Genomic DNA, 23,706 nt, shown 5'->3' on the forward strand with positions numbered 1-23,706 from the left:
CTCTGCGGGGCACCGACGACGGGACGTCAAGCAGTCAGTAGTGTCAGTGTGCGGTAGTTCGGCAGCAGCAAAGCTTCGCGCGCTCGCTGTGCTAGATTTTTGCGATTTGTTTTTTTTTTTCTCTTCTCTCTGCGGGGCTCCGACGACGGGACGAGTGTGCGCGCGCCGTGGTTGAGTCGGTTCCGAATTTTTCGCTTCCCTTCGGCGCTAGTTTCCAATACACTTTTAGTTGATAATAAATATTTTCTTTCATTTTTTGCATTTACACAAAAGAGTGAAAAATGTTAGTTCGGGTTCGCCGATCGAGAAAAAATCCGGGCGCCGACAAGTGAGTCGCGTTCAGTGTATTTCTGTGTGGAATAGACTAAAGGTTTCTGCTTCCTAGTGGAGTGGAGACGCGCGATAGAATTTTCTTTTTGGCTAGTTCTTGCGTCGAAAAGTGGTCGGTTGTTAACGGCGGTTTGTGTATATTGATCCATTGTCAAATCATATCACCAACCATAGGTGACTCCCGGACTGACAATGTACCTTACCCTACTAACAAAAAATTCCTTCCTGAGACAAACGTGGAGATGCAGCGATTCGCGGTCTTTTTAACAACGTTTGTCTTACTAACATTCCCTTCCATCCTCGATGACCGTAAGGACGTGGCCGGCGCCGTTATTGACCTTATTAAAGTTGAGAGCTCTCGACCTGTGTACATTGAGAATAGTAAGCTAGTCCCAAGCCCTATTCATTGGTTCCTTGTGCAATTTCGATTGCTCTGGTCAATCACGGAGTAGCAACTACGAATTGTGCGGTCATCTATGCTCATGCTCATGCTCATGCTCATGCTCTGCTCATTATTTTTACGATGATTAGAAAAATTGGGTTGATTTTGAAACTCCATACATTTTGTATGGGATGAAAAAATGGTGAAAAACTTTAAACCTCAATTACTCAAAAGTGGATTTTTGTCACTTACATCCCTTTGCTTCTAACCCCCTCAATTGACTTTTTTTTGTATTCGCATATCGCATGACAGGCTCCGCGATATACATATTGTGTACAAGAAAACCAAGGAGATATCCATTACCAAATGATCCTAGAACATATCCAGAGCGAACTCGGATACCTTCAGCGTGGTGTTGCTGAATAACAATCAACCCGACATTTGTTTTGATTTTCTGTTCTGTGTAATTTCGGAAATATGTTTTTGTTTTTGTATGCTAGTAAATTCAATGGAAATGTAAAAAAAAATGTTATAAAGAAAGTAATTTGTTACAAATTCGAACAATATTGGGTAGACATCTTGAAATTATCATAAATCAAATGCATTATTGATCTATTTTGATTTGAGCACTTTCTATGTGAACCGCTAAACGCACCGCAATCATAAACACAGAGTCAAAGATGGAGAGCAACAGTAAGCCGCGTAGGGTTGCCAACAATGCACTGGCCCATCTTATATTATCAGTTATCACACAATCACTGAGATTGCAATGCAATCACACTTTGTTTGCAATAACTATCTTTTTACAATTCAGTATCATAATTTGTATTTTATTTAACTCATTTCAGTATCATAATGGCCAATTTTTGCGTACTGATTCATTATGCAACTGAAATTACTTGCATTTTGAAAACGAGTTGTATAATGTTCATTATACAACTCATTTGGATTGCATGATGAACATTATGCAACTCAAATGAGCTGTACAAGGAAAATTTAATTGCATTAAATTTTGTATGTACCTCGGCAAAACTCGTACTTTTCAGCAGTACTGCAGAAAAAAATCATCTTTTTGCAACTCGTTGCATAAATAACAATTATACTTTACATCTACATGAACTTGCAATGAGCATAGTAAACAGTGAGTTTAGAATGTAACAACAGTTCAAATTGTTGCGAATGTAATCAATCGCCAGCATGATCATTTCTGGTAACCCTGAAGCCTGCCGCGATTCGCTGTGCTCATACCACCCACCAGGATCAGAGAAAATAAGAGAATGTTTTTTTCTCAATATGGGGTAAATCTGAGCGATGTTATCATATCATTATTGACTAGAAAAGCACGGTTTACGAAATTTTATGCTGTAAAGTATACTTTTTTTTAGGTCTACATGATCCTTGAACTTGTAATAATATTTGCACATGGCGGTTTGAGAATATATGACCACGATGTTTGAAAATTATACAAGAGAAATGTCTGAACACACATTTTCTGTAAGTAACTTTGTTCGCTCTTGACCACGGTTTTCAAATTTGGAAAATCCTTCAATCATGAAATTTTCACAGCACATTCTAGGATACCTGTAGAATATTCGCACATGAAGAAATCACGATATTCGGTCTCATATTCGAGAAATTATGTAAAATACGCCAAAAATTATAAAATCCTCTCTCCCGTGAGAAGCGTGACCTCAGACCTTAACACCTCTCGTTTGGTGGGAGTAACCGCTTGGTCGAACAGGCGCTCCAAATCTCTTCGGAAGCTGGTCGTATAAGAAAACACGTCTTCGCTGGGTAGCCAGACCATTCCCAGGATGCGTTCTTGCTGACTGTCCTTGTCCACCACAAAGCATTTAACTTCTTGCGAATTTCGCTCTCCGATGCGCCTCAACACTTCGGGTGAGTTGGACATCCAATGTCGTATCTGGAAGCCTCCTCGAGCGTGCACTGTTCGTACATCCGATGCTAGCTGAACCGCTTCGTCGACGCTGTCGACGCTATCCAGATAGTCGTCGACGTAGTGGTTCTTTATTATTGCCGCAGCTGCTTCTGGGAGTTCCATCGAATGTTCCATTGCGTTTATATTTTTGGCAAATTGTGTAGAGCATGGTGAGCAAGTTGAACCGAATATGACCACGTCCATCACAAACACTTGTATTGGGTCCTCCGGTTTGTCACGCCACAGAAACCTCTGTGCTTGTCGATCCTCGGGCCTCACCTCCACCTGATGGAACATTTCCATAATATCGGCGCTAATCGCAATTTCCTTCTGACGGTAGCGGCAGAGCACCGCTTGAAGAGGCACCAACAAATCTGGACCTTTCAGTAGAGCCGAGTTGAACGATACTCCTTGCACGACAGCTGCCGCATCCCAGATGATTCGCAACTTCTCTGGCTTCCGGGGATTCACAACGATACCCAAGGGCAAATACCAGATGCGATTAGGGTCCGACTCTTCCAATTCTCGCTGCGAAGCTCGATGTGCGTAGCCTTTCGTTTGGTAATCAGCTATCTGCTTCCTCATCTTGGTGTAGAGCTCCGGTGACTTGGACAGGCGACGTTCAAGACATTTCAGGCGCCGCTCAGCCATCGGACGGCTGTTGGGAAATACGAAGTCGTCGTACTTCCAAAGCAGGCCGGTCTGGTATCGACCGGAAGGAGTCCGTACCGTTGTCGCTTCCAGAATTTTTCGTGCCCGTTGATCGTCTGCCGATTCTACCGGTTTCACAACAGACACGCCTACGCTCTCCGTCGAAAAGAACTGCTTGATCAAGCCATCAAGATCGTCGTCGTGGCTACGAGTGCAAACATGGAGTACCCGGTGTGAAGTAACTTGATCCGTTGGTCCAGTACAACCATACACCACCCATCCTAACCTGGTTTTGGTGGCTACGGGTTCGCCTTCCTTCCCTTCGCGTTGTTTGAGCGAGTTCTTCACACTGGTGTTATCCAGACCGATCAAAATACCTGGAACGACATTGTCGTAGCTCAGAACAGGAAGTCCTCGTAGATAAGCGAAGCGATCCTCTAGTTCTTTGAAGTGAACTGACTGCCGAGGAAGATCCAAACTCTCCACGGTCTGCACACCTCTCAGTTGGAACTGTTTGCGTTGTCCCACACCGGAAATCTGGATCTGCACTTTCATCGAATCTTCCTCCATTCTCTTGACTCCATTAGTCCACTGCATGCACAGTGGTGATACAGGTCCATGTAGGGCGAGCTGTTCAACCAGTGACTTCTCCACCAATGTTGTGTCGGACCCACCATCGAGGAAGGCAAACGTTTGGACGGATCTCCCGTTGGCGTGTAACTCCACTGGGACGATTCGGAACAGAACCTTGCTGTGGCAGTGTTGGTGTACGTTGACTACTCGTGATACTGAATTAGACGTTGCAGCAGGCTGTCGTTCTTCCTCTGGATTGCCGGGATGAAGAAGTCTATGATGCCGTTGTCCACAGCCGTCTGTCCCACACATTGGTGCCTTGCAGGGCCACTTTCCGTGCGGATAGAGACATCTTCTACAAAGGTGTAACTCCTGTGCGATCTTCCAACGATTTTCCAGCGATTTGGATTTGAACGATGAGCAGTCCTTCGGTTTGTGTCCACTTGTCTTGCAGACCATGCAAGGCCGTTCACCAGCACCGGGTTGATGCTTACTGTAATCCGGTCTGGTTGCTGCTGGTTTGTAGTCTCCTTGACTCCTACCGCCATGATCAGTCGACGCGTGGGTATTTATGACTGCTTTTCCCCTCGGTTTGTCCATCACCGGCGCCACTCTACTCGCTGCGTCGACGATAACATTCATGTAATCCGAGAATGTTCTCAGATCAGCTCGGGCCGCTCGTTGCGTATACAGCGCCCAGTCCAATTTTATGTTGGCTGGGAGTTTGTCAACCAACTCGTTGACTAACATAGGGTTGGCCAAATGCATCTCTTGACCGGTGGCGACCAAGTGAGCACAGAGATTGCGAACTACCAATCCGAAATTGATGACGCTCTCCAACTTTTCGGAACGTGGGGCCGGCGCAGCTCGCACTTCTGCCAGCAGAGTTCCAATGATGGATTCAGGTCGACCGTACAACGTACTTAACGTGCGAATTATTTCCGGAACGTTCATCGGGTGAAGCAGAAAACAATTGACAGCTTTCCTAGCTTCCCCTTTCAGGCAACGTTGAAGCCGCATGAGATTTTCAGCTTCACTGTAGCCGCAGATGTTCGTCGAAGTCTCATAACAACTCCAAAATAGCGGCCACTCCGCGGGGTTTCCCGAAAATTGAGGAAGTTCCTTCGGGACGACGTGTCGGGCTGCCAGTTGCTGAGCTGTTGGAGTGTTGAAGTTGACCGCTTGTGCCCCACAACTTGGAGCTGGTACTGGGTTAAATCCCATTCCCTGCTGGTGCGCTGGGTAATTGATAGCTTCATACGGATTCACTAGTCTCGCGTTGATCGCCGCCGGGATATTCACTGATGCCGCGCTGGCCACTGCAGAGCCATGCATCGCACTACTGGCCGCTGGGACTTGAAGAGATACCGAACTGGCCACTGGAGGAATAAGTGACGGCTGGCTATGGAAACCTTCACGCGAATTCATCACTGGCACAGATGTTATCGTTCCACTGCTAAAACGGTTGGGAATCACTGCTGGCTCAGTCACTCGCGAATACACAGCTGGAGTATCATGAATGGTCACTGCACTTGTCGAGATCGCTCGGATCGCATCACTCGCGAACGATGGTATTTTTGACACGGGAGGGAAAGGGGAAACAGAAGAACCCGATTGTAGCGAGAATATTGGACCCGAATAGCTCGAGACACTCATCAAAGGAACATTATCAGTGTGTGATAACTGAGAGAGGATTTGATTTGTAGTTGTTCCAGCTGGAACTGTTATACTGTGTTCCCTCGCCCTGAGCTGGTTAGAGAGATGGTTGTCTGCTATCGGATAGGCCCTACCTACACTGAAGGAGCTAATATCAAAACATTGCTCTGTTTGATTTACGTGCGATATCGTGTGTGGAAATGGTACATTCTGTGCCCTACTAGCGTTTTCTACCTGTGCTGGTCTACTGGGTGTACTTACAGGAGCTGAATTCGAATACAAACTCTTTGCGGCCTCCAGTCCCTTGCCTGTGCTGACGAGGTGGTTCAGCGGCGCCGAATATGTGCGGTTGAGTTGATCATCACGGACGACATCGTTCACCGCCGGTTGACTGGTAGCTGCTGGCGGGGCGAGTGGGGTAGAATGATACGCTGGAAGCAAATTTGCGGCTCCCGTTGTTGGACCTAACGGCGAAATCTCACTCGGTACACCCAAACCACTGGAAGGTAGACCTGCTGCACCGCTGGATTGGTCTTTGGACGCATCGGAATTGATCGCTGCTGCAGATTGGTGGTTTTGCAATCCGGACGTGCTTGGTAGTGTTGTAATTGGTGGCTGCAGCTGGTTGGATGAAATACCCTGCTGTGACGTGGTTCCAGTGGGGGTACGATCCCCAGAATTGGAAGTCAGGGTCACTGGGTGCTTGTCTATCCATCTCTGCACCTTTTCGATGCTTTTGACGCTGCTCCGCCGACTCCGCACACTCCTTCCGTCTTCGCTTTCCTCCACTTGTGCACGTAGCAAATCGTATTTGCGAGTGATGTAGACCTTCTCCAGTTCGATCTTTTCGGCGATCGCTTTCTCGCTCCTTTCCCGTTCGAGCTGCATGGCTCGCTCCTGAAGCTGCTTCTCCGCTTCTGCCCGTTGCACCATCAGCATTTCGTGGACACGTTTCTCCTCCTCTAGCTGCAGCATCTCTAACTGCAATCGTGCCTCCCGTGCGCTTGCTGTGGTTGAAGCCGACTTGGACATGGAGACGGAGGGGGCAGGGTCCCGGGGAACGCACAATCTGCAGTAAAAGGTGCTAGAAGTACCCAGATTGTCATCTTGCACATCGGCACATGAATGGTGATATCGTTTTTGGCACCTAGCACAACCGATCATAGAGACCGGGCTGTCTGGCTCCGTGCAGAGAGGGCAATGACGATCCATATTAGACACCTCTCGCTCGCCAAGCGCCGGCTGTTTGCATCCAATTGGATGAAACGGATCGTTGAGAGTGTAAAACTCTTGTAGGTTTGTTACGGGACGGACGTCGAAACCTCTTTAGTCAAACTCGTTTTTACGTTGAGTCAGCTACAAGCTACAAAGATTTTTATTAACGCATGTTTTAGTTTATAATTTAGGGTTACCTTACAGTTTTAGTTTTTCTTCGTCTAGTTTCCGTCTTTGTAACAATGTTTGTTCGGTGTTTTGTGTTGTCCTGTAGATATTTCTATTTAGTTCACAATAAATTCAATATATTTAATTCTACTTACAATTTTGCATGAGAAATAGAAAAATAGGAATACAAAATTTTAACAATTTAGAGATAAGTTTTAACGTGTTCAATGTCACTTTGTATCGTGTACGTTTAGATGTAGGTCGGTTTTACAAAAGGAAGAACGTCAAATTAGTTGACAGCGTTGGTTTCCACTCTGTCCCGAGTATCACGTTCAGTGGATGTAAGGGTGGTACTGAACGCCTCGGATTACGTCGCGCACAACCGTTTTCCCTAAAAAATTCAAGTTGGTAAAAAGATAGGGTTTTGAGATATTTGAGTTTTTGTGACAAAAATGATGTTTTTCAATAATAAAATAGATTTTTTTTCACAGTGTATATTTTCTTAGAAATCACCATTTAGCTATCTAACTTTGCTGAAAAATTCATAACAATCGAACAATCCGTTTTTGCTGTGCATATTTTTGAATATTTTTGAACCATTTTCACATACACCCTTTTGAAAAGATAGTCGTGGCTCTAAATAAAAATTTGATATCGAAAAATGGCGATTTAGATGGAACTGAAAAACTGTGCAAAGTTTCAGTTCAATAGAAAATCATGAATTAAAAATTTTCCTTAATTTTGATGCTGTTGCTTGGAATCGCTCACGTCGTTCTCAAAATTTGTTACTGAATAGTCTGTTTTAGAACATCAGGGGAATAGGCTGAACAAGGGTACTCATACCCTATATATGTAATATCTACTACTCATTTCTTTCTTCCATTCTTATTTATTTTCCATGTCCCACCGAGCCGATGATCGATGACAACAAGAACCGAGGAGCCACAACAAAAATACAGCGAGAGTTCAATAGCTTCCTCATAATTTGTTGGGTCAACTGACAACTACTATACCATTTGATATTTATTTATTTATAAATCAGTATAAACTGCACAGACCAATTCTTCAAAATTAAGTGATACCACAGAGAACCGATGTCTATCTTTGCTTTTTGCCTTGTGTAAACCTTCTGACGGTCATATCAGAGTATGTCCTTATGCTCCCGTTGCGTGGCGCTAGTATCCCATCACTTACACTGTCGTGTTGTCATTTTTGTTACCGGTGTTTGCCGTTTTTGGCGTTTGAGTACTAGTGTTGCTTTGGGAGCTAGTGTTTTAACAATGTTCACTGCTATCGTGTGGTCAAATCGAGTTTATTTGTCGGACAGCCGTTGAAGGCGTTGAGGTACACTTAAATCCCTTACACATAATGTCAACGTATTTTTGTTCTAGCTTAAACGTCTGTTCTCTGTGGTGACATTAAAAAACATTGTCTTAAGTTACTGATTAATAAGTGTGATAAATGTAACAATAATAATAATAATAATAATAATAATAATAATAATAATAATAATAATAATAATAATAATAATAATAATAATAATAATATGTAATGAACAATAATCACTGCTCTTTGAAATTGTATTAAAAACATACATTTGCAACAAAAGCAACAAGAAACACTAAGGTATTTAGTAACAAGCTCTCGCCACGAGTACACTCGATGTGATGTATGATTAAATATTTATTTAAGCTCAAAATCATGACAATCAAATATTGTTAATTCATAAGTATAACAGAAGATTGTATCCTAGTGACAATATCATCTTTCAGTTGTATAAATAAACATAAATGCGACAAATAAATTATTTTTCATCGCTTGCTTTTTTATTTTGAAAACAGAATTTCCCCATATTAAGAACAGGATGTGGAAACTGCCGTAGCTCTTCATAATTTAAAAAAATTGCTGTATTATTCCGTGTTGCTGAGATTATTGACAACAATATTCACCCCTGTAAGGTTGTCTTGCCCTATCCAAGTCACAGAATCCACCCCTAAACATGATTTCATTGAGCGAAAAAACTTTAATGGAGTTCTTCAACCTCGCTGCCCTAGTTAACTGAAATATCCATCCTGAAACGCTTTAAGGCGTTGCAAACTAACATACTGACGACAGCGAGTTTTTGGGTAAGTATCAATAGGAAGCAATCAGTGAAGTACTAGATTGAAAGTAGTGAGCTGGATTTTTGTATGGTGAGATGATCAGTTCTCCGTTTCTGCAATGAAATGGTGCAAACAGCGTGGGTTATATGATTCCTTGCCTAATTTAATGCTGTTTGAGCAAAAGTTTGGGTAACTGTGTTGTTGTATTATTTATTTCTTGCAACTTCAACAACACAGTTACCCAAACTTTTGCTCAAACAGCATTAAATTAGGCAAGGAATCATATAACCCACGCTGTTTGCACCATTTCATTGCAGAAACGGAGAACTGATCATCTCACCATACAAAAATCCAGCTCACTACTTTCAATCTAGTACTTCACTGATTGCTTCCTATTGGATTTGGTTAAGTAACTTCGCAACTCTAGCCGTAAGCATGTGGGTAGAATGCATGCTATAAAAACGTGAAAGGTTAAAACTGAATGAATAGTATTTTTATGCAATTCAGTATCATAATTTATATTTTATCTAACTCATTTTGATATCATAATGGCCAATTTTTCCGAACTGGTTTATTATGCAACTGAAATGAGTTGCATAATGAAAAATAGTTGTATAATTTTCATAATGCAACTCATTTGAGTTGCATTATGAACATTATGCAACTCAAATGAGTTGCATTATGAAAAAAATCATTGCATAAAATTTTGTATGGAACTCGTTGCAAAACTCGATTTTTTCAGCACTCTTCGTATTTATCCAACTCGGCAAGCCTCGTTGGATAAATGTACGACTCGTGCTGAAAAAATCAACTTTTTGCAACTCATTACATAAATAACTATTGTGTAAAAGTTGAGTAAACTGCAATGGATTTTCAATCCTAAGGGCTCAATCGATTCATATGGATCCCATCTACCATTGTCGGTGCTAAATTGAACCGATCACTATGCCAAAACCTGAACCTCGGTGGTTTTGTAGGGTGCACCCTCGAAAATCGTTCTAATTATATGAAATACGTGTTTTTGTGAAAAAGTTGAGTAAACCACAATGGATTTTCAATCTCTAGGGCTCAATCGCTTCATATGGATCCCATCTACCATTGTGGATACTAAATTGAACCGATCACTTAGCCAAAACCTGAGCCTCGGTGGTTTTGTAGGGTGCATCCTTGAAAATCGTTCAAATTATAGGAAATACGTGTTTTTGTGAAAAAGTTGAGAAAACCACAATGAATTTTCAATCCTAAGTGCTCAATCGCTTCATATGGATCCCATCTATCGATGTCTGTGCAAAATTGAACCGATCACTTAGCCAAAACCTGAACCTCGGTGGTTTTGTAGGGTGCATCCTTGAAAATCGTTCTAATTATATAAAATACGTTTTTTGTGAAAAAGTTGAGTAAACCACAATGGATTATCAATCTCTAGGGCTCAATCGCTTCATATGGATCCCATCTATCGATGTCTGTGCAAAATTGAACCGATCACTTAGCCAAAACCTGAACCTCGGTGGTTTTGTAGGGTGCATCCTTGAAAATCGTTCAAATTATATGAAATACGTGTTTTTGTGAAAAAGTTGAGTAAACCACAATGGATTTTCAATCTCTAGGGCTCAATCGATTCATATGGATCCCATCTACCATTGTCGGTGCTAAATTGAACCGATCACTATGCCAAAACCTGAACCTCGGTGGTTTTGTAGGGTGCACCCTCGAAAATCGTTCAAATTATAGGAAATACGTGTTTTTGTGAAAAAGTTGAGTAAACCACAATGGATTTTCAATCTCTAGGGCTCAATCGATTCATATGGATCCCATCTACCATTGTCGGTGCTAAATTGATCCGATCACTATGCCAAAACCTGAACCTCGGTGGTTTTGTAGGGTGCATCCTTGAAAATCGTTCAAATTATATGAAATACGTGTTTTTGTGAAAAAGTTAAGTAAACCACAATGGATTTTCAATCTCTAGGGCTCAATCGCTTCATATGGATCCCATCTACCATTGTCGGTGCTAAATTGAACCGATCACTATGCCAAAACCTGAACCTCGGTGGTTTTGTAGGGTGCATCCTTGAAAATCGTTCAAATTATATGAAATACGTGTTTTTGTGAAAAAGTTGAGTAAACCACAATGGATTTTCAATCTCTAGGGCTCAATCGATTCATATGGATCCCATCTACCATTGTCGGTGCTAAATTGAACCGATCACTATGCCAAAACCTGAACCTCGGTGGTTTTGTAGGGTGCACCCTCGAAAATCGTTCAAATTATAGGAAATACGTGTTTTTGTGAAAAAGTTGAGTAAACCACAATGGATTTTCAATCCTAAGTGCTCAATCGCTTCATATGGATCCCATCTATCGATGTCTGTGCAAAGTTGAACCGATCACTATGCCAAAACCTGAACCTCGGTGATTTTGTAGGGTGCATCATTGAAAATCGTTCTAATTATATGAAATACGTGTTTTTGTGAAAAAGTTGAGTAAACCACAATGGATTTTCAATCCTAAGGGCTCAATCGCTTCATATGGATCCCATCTATCGATGTCTGTGCAAAATTGAACCGATCACTTAGCCAAAACCTGAGCCTCGGTGGTTTTGTAGGGTGCATCCTTGAAAATCGTTCAAATTATATGGAATACGTTTTTTGTGAAAAAGTTGAGTAAACCACAATGGATTATCAATCTCTAGGGCTCAATCGCTTCATATGGATCCCATCTATCGATGTCTGTGCAAAATTGAACCGATCACTTAGCCAAAACCTGAACCTCGGTGGTTTTGTAGGGTGCATCCTTGAAAATCGTTCAAATTATATGAAATACGTGTTTTTGTGAAAAAGTTGAGTAAACCACAATGGATTTTCAATCTCTAGGGCTCAATCGCTTCATATGGATCCCATCTACCATTGTCGGTGCTAAATTGAACCGATCACTATGCCAAAACCTGAACCTCGGTGGTTTTGTAGGGTGCATCCTTGAAAATCGTTCAAATTATATGAAATACGTGTTTTTGTGAAAAAGTTGAGTAAACCACAATGGATTTTCAATCTCTAGGGCTCAATCGCTTCATATGGATCCCATCTACCATTGTCGGTGCTAAATTGAACCGATCACTATGCCAAAACCTGAACCTTGGTGATTTTGTAGGGTGCATCCTTGAAAATCGTTCAAATTATATGAAATACGTGTTTTTGTGAAAAAGCTGAGTAAACCACAATGGATTTTCAATCTCTAGGGCTCAATCGCTTCATATGGATCCCATCTACCATTGTGGATACTAAATTGAACCGATCACTATGCCAAAACCTGAACCTCGGTGGTTTTGTAGGGTGCATCCTTGAAAATCGTTCAAATTATATGAAATACGTGTTTTTGTGAAAAAGTTGAGTAAACCACAATGGATTTTCAATCTCTAGGGCTCAATCGCTTCATATGGATCCCATCTATCGATGTCTGTGCAAAGTTGAACCGATCACTTAGCCAAAACCTGAACCTCGGTGGTTTTGTAGGGTGCATCCTTGAAAATCGTTCAAATTATATGAAATACGTTTTTTGTGAAAAAGTTGAGTAAACCACAATGGATTTTCAATCCTAAGGGCTCAATCGCTTCATATGGATCCCATCTATCGATGTCTGTGCAAAATTGAACCGATCACTTAGCCAAAACCTGAGCCTCGGTGGTTTTGTAGGGTGCATCCTTGAAAATCGTTCAAATTATATGAAATACGTTTTTTGTGAAAAAGTTGAGTAAACCACAATGGATTTTCAATCCAAAGGGCTCAATCGCTTCATATGGATCCCATCTATCGATGTCTGTGCAAAATTGAACCGATCACTTAGCCAAAACCTGAACCTCGGTGGTTTTGTAGGGTGCATCCTTGAAAATCGTTCAAATTATATGAAATACGTGTTTTTGTGAAAAAGTTGAGTAAACCACAAAAGATTTTCAATCTCTAGGGCTCAATCGCTTCACATGGATCCCATCTACCATTTTCGGTGCTAAATTGAACCGATCACTATGCCAAAACCTGAACCTCGGTGGTTTTGTAGGGTGCATCCTTGAAAATCGTTCAAATTATATGAAATACGTGTTTTTGTGAAAAAGTTGAGAAAACCACAATGGATTTTCAATCTCTAGGGCTCAATCGCTTCATATGGATCCCATCTACCATTGTCGGTGCTAAATTGAACCGATCACTATGCCAAAACCTGAACCTCGGTGGTTTTGTAGGGTGCATCCTTGAAAATCGTTCAAATTATATGAAATACGTGTTTTTGTGAAAAAGTTGAGTAAACCACAATGGATCATCAATCTCTAGGGCTCAATCGCTTCATATGGATCCCATCTACCATTGTCGGTGCTAAATTGAACCGATCACTATGGCAAAACCTGAACCTCGGTGGTTTTGTAGGGTACATCCTTGAAAATCGTTATAATTATATAAAATACGTTTTTTGTGAAAAAGTTGAGTAAACCACAATGGATTATCAATCTCTAGGGCTCAATCGCTTCATATGGATCCCATCTACCATTGTCGGTGCTAAATTGAACCGATCACTATGCCATAACCTGAACCTAGGTGGTTTTGTAGGGTACATCCTTGAAAATCGTTATAATTATATAAAATACGTTTTTTGTGAAAAAGTTGAGTAAACCACAATGGATTATCAATCTCTAGGGCTCAATCGCTTCATATGGATCCCATCTACCATTGTCGGTGCTAAATTGAACCGATCACTATGCCAAAACCTGAACCTCGGTGGTTTTGTAGGGTACATCCTTGAAAATCGTTCTAATTATATAAAATACGTTTTTTGTGAAAAAGTTGAGTAAACCACAATGGATTATCAATCTCTAGGGCTCAATCGCTTCATATGGATCCCATCTATCGATGTCTGTGCAAAATTGAACCGATCACTTAGCCAAAACCTGAACCTCGGTGGTTTTGTAGGGTGCATCCTTGAAAATCGTTCAAATTATAGGAAATACGTGTTTTTGTGAAAAAGTTGAGAAAACCACAATGGATTTTCAATCTCTAGGGCTCAATCGCTTCATATGGATCCCATCTACCATTGTCGGTGCTAAATTGAACCGATCACTATGCCAAAACCTGAACCTCGGTGGTTTTGTAGGGTACATCCTTGAAAATCGTTCTAATTATATAAAATACGTTTTTTTGTGAAAAAGTTGAGTAAACCACAATGGATTATCAATCTCTAGGGCTCAATCGCTTCATATGGATCCCATCTACCATTGTCGGTGCTAAATTGATCCGATGACTATGCCAAAACCTGAACCTCGGTGGTTTTGTAGGGTGCATCCTTGAAAATCGTTCAAATTATATGAAATACGTGTTTTTGTGAAAAAAGTTGAGTAAACCACAATGGATTTTCAATCTCTAGGGCTCAATCGCTTCATATGGATCCCATCTACCATTGTCGGTGCTAAATTGATCCGATCACTATGCCAAAACCTGAACCTCGGTGGTTTTGTAGGGTGCATCCTTGAAAATCGTTCAAATTATATGAAATACGTGTTTTTGTGAAAAAGTTGAGTAAACCACAATGGATTTTCAATCTCTAGGGCTCAATCGCTTCATATGGATCCCATCTACCATTGTCGGTGCTAAATTGAACCGATCACTATGCCAAAACCTGAACCTTGGTGATTTTGTAGGGTGCATCCTTGAAAATCGTTCAAATTATATGAAATACGTGTTTTTGTGAAAAAGCTGAGTAAACCACAATGGATTTTCAATCTCTAGGGCTCAATCGCTTCATATGGATCCCATCTACCATTGTGGATACTAAATTGAACCGATCACTATGCCAAAACCTGAACCTCGGTGGTTTTGTAGGGTGCATCCTTGAAAATCGTTCAAATTATATGAAATACGTGTTTTTGTGAAAAAGTTGAGTAAATCACAATGGATTTTCAATCTCTAGGGCTCAATCGCTTCACATGGATCCCATCTACCATTTTCGGTGCTAAATTGAACCGATCACTATGCCAAAACCTGAACCTCGGTGGTTTTGTAGGGTGCATCCTTGAAAATCGTTCAAATTATATGAAATACGTGTTTTTGTGAAAAAGTTGAGTAAACCACAATGGATTATCAATCTCTAGGGCTCAATCGCTTCATATGGATCCCATCTATCGATGTCTGTGCAAAGTTGAACCGATCACTTAGCCAAAACCTGAGCCTCGGTGGTTTTGTAGGGTGCATCCTTGAAAATCGTTCAAATTATATGAAATACGTTTTTTTGTGAAAAAGTTGAGTAAACCACAATGGATTTTCAATCTCTAGGGCTCAATCGCTTCATATGGATCCCATCTACCATTGTGGATACTAAATTGAACCGATCGCTTAGCCAAAACCTGAGCCTCGGTGGTTTTGTAGGGTGCATCCTTGAAAATCGTTCAAATTATATGAAATACGTTTTTTGTGAAAAAGTTGAGTAAACCACAATGGATTTTCAATCCTAAGGGCTCAATCGCTTCATATGGATCCCATCTATCGATGTCTGTGCAAAATTGAACCGATCACTTAGCCAAAACCTGAACCTCGGTGGTTTTGTAGGGTGCATCCTTGAAAATCGTTCAAATTATATGAAATACGTGTTTTTGTGAAAAAGTTGAGTAAACCACAAAAGATTTTCAATCTCTAGGGCTCAATCGCTTCACATGGATCCCATCTACCATTTTCGGTGCTAAATTGAACCGATCACTATGCCAAAACCTGAACCTCGGTGGTTTTGTAGGGTGCATCCTTGAAAATCGTTCAAATTATATGAAATACGTGTTTTTGTGAAAAAGTTGAGTAAACCACAATGGATTTTCAATCCTAAGGGCTCAATCGCTTCATATGGATCCCATCTATCGATGTCTGTGCAAAGTTGAACCGATCACTTAGCCAAAACCTGAGCCTCGGTGGTTTTGTAGGGTGCATCCTTGAAAATCGTTCAAATTATATGAAATACGTTTTTTTGTGAAAAAGTTGAGTAAACCACAATGGATTTTCAATCTCTAGGGCTCAATCGCTTCATATGGATCCCATCTACCATTGTGGATACTAAATTGAACCGATCACTTAGCCAAAACCTGAGCCTCGGTGGTTTTGTAGGGTGCATCCTTGAAAATCGTTCAAATTATAGGAAATACGTGTTTTTGTGAAAAAGTTGAGAAAACCACAATGAATTTTCAATCCTAAGTGCTCAATCGCTTCATATGGATCCCATCTATCGATGTCTGTGCAAAATTGAACCGATCACTTAGCCAAAACATGAACCTCGGTGATTTTGTAGGGTGCATCATTGAAAATCGTTCTTATTATATGAAATACGTGTTTTTGTGAAAAAGTTGAGTAAACCACAATGAATTTTCAATCCTAAGTGCTCAATCGCTTCATATGGATCCCATCTATCGATGTCTGTGCAAAATTGAACCGATCACTTAGCCAAAACCTGAACCTCGGTGGTTTTGTAGGGTGCATCCTTGAAAATCGTTCTAATTATATAAAATACGTTTTTTGTGAAAAAGTTGAGTAAACCACAATGGATTATCAATCTCTAGGGCTCAATCGCTTCATATGGATCCCATCTATCGATGTCTGTGCAAAATTGAACCGATCACTTAGCCAAAACCTGAACCTCGGTGGTTTTGTAGGGTGCATCCTTGAAAATCGTTCAAATTATATAAAATACGTTTTTTGTGAAAAAGTTGAGTAAACCACAATGGATTATCAATCTCTAGGGCTCAATCGCTTCATATGGATCCCATCTATCGATGTCTGTGCAAAATTGAACCGATCACTTAGCCAAAACCTGAACCTCGGTGGTTTTGTAGGGTGCATCCTTGAAAATCGTTCAAATTATATAAAATACGTTTTTTTGTGAAAAAGTTGAGTAAACCACAATGAATTTTCAATCCTAAGTGCTCAATCGCTTCATATGGATCCCGTCTATCGATGTCTGTGCAAAATTGAACCGATCACTATGCCAAAACCTGAACCTCGGTGGTTTTGTAGGGTGCATCCTTGAAAATCGTTCAAATTATATGAAATACGTGTTTTTGTGAAAAAGTTGAGTAAACCACAATGAATTTTCAATCCTAAGTGCTCAATCGCTTCATATGGATCCCATCTATCGATGTCTGTGCAAAATTGAACCGATCACTTAGCCAAAACATGAACCTCGGTGGTTTTGTAGGGTGCATCCTTGAAAATCGTTCTAATTATATGAAATACGTTTTTTGTGAAAAAGTTGAGTAAACCACAATGGATTATCAATCTCTAGGGCTCAACCGCTTCATATGGATCCCATCTATCGATGTCTGTGCAAAATTGAACCGATCACTTAGCCAAAACCTGAACCTCGGTGGTTTTGTAGGGTGCATCCTTGAAAATCGTTCAAATTATATAAAATACGTTTTTTTGTGAAAAAGTTGAGTAAACCACAATGAATTTTCAATCCTAAGTGCTCAATCGCTTCATATGGATCCCGTCTATCGATGTCTGTGCAAAATTGAACCGATCACTATGCCAAAACCTGAACCTCGGTGGTTTTGTAGGGTGCATCCTTGAAAATCGTTCAAATTATATGAAATACGTGTTTTTGTGAAAAAGTTGAGTAAACCACAATGAATTTTCAATCCTAAGTGCTCAATCGCTTCATATGGATCCCATCTATCGATGTCTGTGCAAAATTGAACCGATCACTTAGCCAAAACATGAACCTCGGTGGTTTTGTAGGGTGCATCCTTGAAAATCGTTCAAATTATATAAAATACGTTTTTTGTGAAAAAGTTGAGTAAACCACAATGGATTATCAATCTCTAGGGCTCAATCGCTTCATATGGATCCCATCTATCGATGTCTGTGCAAAATTGAACCGATCACTTAGCCAAAACCTGAACCTCGGTGGTTTTGTAGGGTGCATCCTTGAAAATCGTTCAAATTATATAAAATACGTTTTTTTGTGAAAAAGTTGAGTAAACCACAATGAATTTTCAATCCTAAGTGCTCAATCGCTTCATATGGATCCCGTCTATCGATGTCTGTGCAAAATTGAACCGATCACTATGCCAAAACCTGAACCTCGGTGGTTTTGTAGGGTGCATCCTTGAAAATCGTTCTAATTATATGAAATACGTGTTTTTGTGAAAAAGTTGAGTAAACCACAATGAATTTTCAATCCTAAGTGCTCAATCGCTTCATATGGATCCCATCTATCGATGTCTGTGCAAAATTGAACCGATCACTATGCCAAAACCTGAACCTCGGTGGTTTTGTAGGGTACATCCTTGAAAATCGTTCTAATTATATGAAATACGTGTTTTTGTGAAAAAGTTGAGTAAACTACAATGGATATTCAATCCTAAGGGCTCAATCGCTTCATATGGATCCCATCTATCGATGTCTGTGCAAAATTGAACCGATCACTTAGCCAAAACCTGAGCCTCGGTGGTTTTGTAGGGTGCATCCTTGAAAATCGTTCAAATTATATGGAATACGTTTTTTGTGAAAAAGTTGAGTAAACCACAATGAATTTTCAATCCTAAGTGCTCAATCGCTTCATATGGATCCCATCTATCGATGTCTGTGCAAAATTAAACCGATCACTATGCCAATACCTGAACCTCGGTGGTTTTGTAGGGTGCATCCTTGAAAATCGTTCAAATTATATTAAATACGTTTTTTGTGAAAAAGTTGAGTAAACCACAATGAATTTTCAATCTCTAGGGCTCAATCGCTTCACATGGATCCCATCTATCGATGTCTGTGCAAAATTGAACCGATCACTATGCCAAAACCTGAACCTCGGTGGTTTTGTAGGGTACATCCTTGAAAATCGTTCAAATTATATGAAATACGTGTTTTTGTGAAAAAGTTGAGTAAACCACAATGGATTTTAAATCTCTAGGGCTCAATCGCTTCACATGGATCCCATCTATCGATGTCTGTGCAAAATTGAACCGATCACTATGCCAAAACCTGAACCTCGGTGGTTTTGTAGGGTGCATCCTTGAAAATCGTTCAAATTATATGAAAGACGTGTTTTTGTGAAAAAGTTGAGTAAACCACAATGGATTTTCAATCTCTAGGGCTCAATCGCTTCATATGGATCCCATCTACCATTGTCGGTGCCAAATTGAACCGATCACTATGCCAAAACCTGAACCTCGGTGAATTTGTAGGGTGCATCCTCGAAAATCGTTCAAATTATAGGAAATACGTGTTTTTGTGAAAAAGTTGAGTAAACCACAATGGATTTTCAATCCTAAGTGCTCAATCGCTTCATATGGATCCCATCTATCGATGTCTGTGCAAAGTTGAACCGATCACTATGCCAAAACCTGAACCTCGGTGATTTTGTAGGGTGCATCATTGAAAATCGTTCTAATTATATGAAATACGTGTTTTTGTGAAAAAGTTAACACCGCTAGCCATGATGGTCTCCAATAGCGGAAGGTCCGAAAGAGCTTGAAACTATTGAGAAATCATCATGTCTACAGGTCGTAAGCCCTGATAAAGTGTGGAACGTTTTGATGGCTGTGATCCCTGACCATCATGTCAAAACCCAGGGATACCCAAGTGACCATACTGTTAGGGTGTAGGGGTTGCATGTGTGAGGCGCATATATTGACAGGCATTGCTATGGACCGTTAGGGCTGAGTAGGGTCGAAGAATGGATCTACGATTGCTGAATTATACTGAAAAACTCGTGATTCAGCAGTGGTGGCACCGCTTTCCGCTTTTGTTCGGCCTTGGTGGTTTGTGTGGGGTGGTGCGTGTCGGTGTGTGTGTGCTTTGTGCGTGTGGTGCTTACGGCTTCAGCAGGGTGGTTACTTGGGTAGTGTGGGATAATTGGGTTTGGGACTGAGGGGGTCGTCGTTGATAAGGCCGACATCATTGAGTGCTCAGTGTTGGCGGTTGTATTGGTGACGATTTCTTCAGCCTTAAGATCTCATTTATACCACGCACAGATTTTTGGGAAGAGGGAGTACTTTGTAATGCAAGAGAGGGACTTAAACTCTGCGTTACGGGTTGGGCGAGGTCATGCAGATAGACTCAACCCAGGTGACCGTGCGGCTCGGACAGTGATGCATGAATGAGTGCGGTGTGGGTGAGGTGCGCTGCCCTGTGGGTGCAGTTGAGTCCGGGTTGGAGTGGAAAGAGACCCTTCTCTACTCTAGGTCGGGTTCGGTTGTACGGGCGTGGTAGTGTTTGTCTTATTTGTGCCGTGTTGTGCGTGATTTGCGGCTCGAGCTGTGTGGTTACTTGGGAAGTATTGTGCTCTGTAATCTAGATTTTGGTTTTAAGGTGAAGCTAAGGCTGGGCTGTGCCTCGGATTTGTTGGGCGCAGGTCGGGAGAGCTGGTGGCAGTTTGTGCTGGGGGGTTTACTCGATTGGTTATTCACTGATGGTGGCCAGTCGATCGACTTATCGGCGCTGCCTGTCATTTGGTTCTTGGGGTTTGTGCTCTCGAGGTTCGGGGCGTTGCTTCGTTGTATCTTCGCTTTAATACTAATATTCCTTGTTTGATTTAACTGACTGTTTTCTACAGGCGTTTAACTCATTCTATTTCATAGATTGCCAAATTTAAGGGTAATGGTTCAATAGGGTGTTAGCTATCAGAGTGGATTAGAACGAGTTGGCGCCTACAATACACCAACACTGACACACACACTCCAATACTTACACGCACACATGCACCTACAACTAGCTGTAAAAGACCAGTGGGCGGGACAATGGTGCCTACCCAACAGTTGTAGGTGGGGTGTTTGGCTTAGCTACATGACTTGGTCCGGCAAGCCCATAAACATCAATTGGTAGACGTATTGCCTAGTGAAAAGACAACGCAGATGGGCGAAAGCCAGGGGATGCGTTGATAATAGCAGAATAGCAGAATAGAAATACGTGTTTTTGTGAAAAAGTTGAGTAAACCACAATGGATTTTCAATCCTAAGGGCTCAATCGCTTCATATGGATCCCATCTATCGATGTCTGTGCAAAATTGAACCGATCACTTAGCCAAAACCTGAGCCTCGGTGGTTTTGTAGGGTGCATCCTTGAAAATCGTTCAAATTATATGGAATACGTTTTTTGTGAAAAAGTTGAGTAAACCACAATGGATTATCAATCTCTAGGGCTCAATCGCTTCATATGGATCCCATCTATCGATGTCTGTGCAAAATTGAACCGATCACTTAGCCAAAACCTGAACCTCGGTGGTTTTGTAGGGTGCATCCTTGAAAATCGTTCAAATTATATAAAATACGTTTTTTTGTGAAAAAGTTGAGTAAACCACAATGAATTTTCAATCCTAAGTGCTCAATCGCTTCATATGGATCCCGTCTATCGATGTCTGTGCAAAATTGAACCGATCACTATGCCAAAACCTGAACCTCGGTGGTTTTGTAGGGTGCATCCTTGAAAATCGTTCAAATTATATGAAATACGTGTTTTTGTGAAAAAGTTGAGTAAACCACAATGGATTTTCAATCTCTAGGGCTCAATCGCTTCATATGGATCCCATCTACCATTGTCGGTGCTAAATTGATCCGATCACTATGCCAAAACCTGAACCTCGGTGGTTTTGTAGGGTGCATCCTTGAAAATCGTTCAAATTATATGAAATACGTGTTTTTGTGAAAAAGTTGAGTAAACCACAATGGATTTTCAATCTCTAGGGCTCAATCGCTTCATATGGATCCCATCTACCATTGTCGGTGCTAAATTGAACCGATCACTATGCCAAAACCTGAACCTTGGTGATTTTGTAGGGTGCATCCTTGAAAATCGTTCAAATTATATGAAATACGTGTTTTTGTGAAAAAGCTGAGTAAACCACAATGGATTTTCAATCTCTAGGGCTCAATCGCTTCATATGGATCCCATCTACCATTGTGGATACTAAATTGAACCGATCACTATGCCAAAACCTGAACCTCGGTGGTTTTGTAGGGTGCATCCTTGAAAATCGTTCTAATTATATGAAATACGTGTTTTTGTGAAAAAGTTGAGTAAACCACAATGGATTTTCAATCTCTAGGGCTCAATCGCTTCATATGGATCCCATCTACCATTGTCGGTGCTAAATTGAACCGATCACTATGCCAAAACCTGAACCTCGGTGAATTTGTAGGGTGCATCCTCGAAAATCGTTCAAATTATAGGAAATACGTGTTTTTGTGAAAAAGTTAAGAAAACCACAATGGATTTTCAATCTCTAGGGCTCAATCGCTTCATATGGATCCCATCTACCATTGTCGGTGCTAAATTGAACCGATCACTATGCCAAAACCTGAACCTTGGTGATTTTGTAGGGTGCATCCTTGAAAATCGTTCTAATTATATGAAATACGTGTTTTTGTGAAAAAGTTGAGTAAACCACAATGGATTTTCAATCTCTAGGGCTCAATCGCTTCATATGGATCCCATCTACCATTGTCGGTGCTAAATTGAACCGATCACTATGCCAAAACCTGAACCTCGGTGAATTTGTAGGGTGCATCCTCGAAAATCGTTCAAATTATAGGAAATACGTGTTTTTGTGAAAAAGTTAAGAAAACCACAATGGATTTTCAATCTCTAGGGCTCAATCGCTTCATATGGATCCCATCTACCATTGTCGGTGCTAAATTGAACCGATCACTTAGCCAAAACCTGAACCTCGGTGGTTTTGTAGGGTGCATCCTTGAAAATCGTTCAAATTATATAAAATACGTTTTTTTGTGAAAAAGTTGAGTAAACCACAATGAATTTTCAATCCTAAGTGCTCAATCGCTTCATATGGATCCCGTCTATCGATGTCTGTGCAAAATTGAACCGATCACTATGCCAAAACCTGAACCTCGGTGGTTTTGTAGGGTGCATCCTCGAAAATCGTTCAAATTATATGAAATACGTGTTTTTGTGAAAAAGTTGAGTAAACCACAATGAATTTTCAATCCTAAGTGCTCAATCGCTTCATATGGATCCCATTTATCGATGTCTGTGCAAAATTGAACCGATCACTTAGCCAAAACATGAACCTCGGTGATTTTGTAGGGTGCATCATTGAAAATCGTTCTAATTATATGAAATACGTGTTTTTGTGAAAAAGTTGAGTAAACCACAATGGATTTTCAATCTCTAGGGCTCAATCGCTTCATATGGATCCCATCTACCATTGTCGGTGCTAAATTGAACCGATCACTATGCCAAAACCTGAACCTCGGTGAATTTGTAGGGTGCATCCTCGAAAATCGTTCAAATTATAGGAAATACGTGTTTTTGTGAAAAAGTTAAGAAAACCACAATGGATTTTCAATCTCTAGGGCTCAATCGCTTCATATGAATCCCATCTACCATTGTCGGTGCTAAATTGAACCGATCACTATGCCAAAACCTGAGCCTCGGTGATTTTGTAGGGTGCATCCTCGAAAATCGTTCAAATTATATGAAATACGTGTTTTTGTGAAAAAGTTGAGTAAACCACAATGGATTTTCAATCTCTAGGGCTCAATCGCTTCATATGGATCCCATCTACCATTGTCGGTGCTAAATTGAACCGATCACTATGCCAAAACCTGAGCCTCGGTGGTTTTGTAGGGTGCATCCTTGAAAATCGTTCAAATTATATTAAATACGTTTTTTGTGAAAAAGTTGAGTAAACCACAATGAATTTTCAATCTCTAGGGCTCAATC

General features: G+C 40.9%; 1 protein-coding gene across 1 annotated transcript; it reads right to left on the reverse strand.

Moving 5' to 3' along the window:
- Positions 1-2,369: 2,369 nt before the first annotated feature.
- Positions 2,370-6,563, reverse strand: LOC134290842 (uncharacterized). Its single transcript, XM_062858050.1, has 2 exons — positions 5,816-6,563; positions 2,370-5,254 (listed from the first exon to the last, which is right to left on the reverse strand). The coding sequence occupies exons 1-2, from the start codon at positions 6,561-6,563 to the stop codon at positions 2,370-2,372; spliced, it is 3,633 nt and encodes a 1,210-aa protein (XP_062714034.1).
- Positions 6,564-23,706: the final 17,143 nt, after the last annotated feature.

This window comes from Aedes albopictus, chromosome 3, assembly GCF_035046485.1.
Source record: "Aedes albopictus strain Foshan chromosome 3, AalbF5, whole genome shotgun sequence".
Taxonomy (NCBI): domain Eukaryota; kingdom Metazoa; phylum Arthropoda; class Insecta; order Diptera; family Culicidae; genus Aedes; species Aedes albopictus.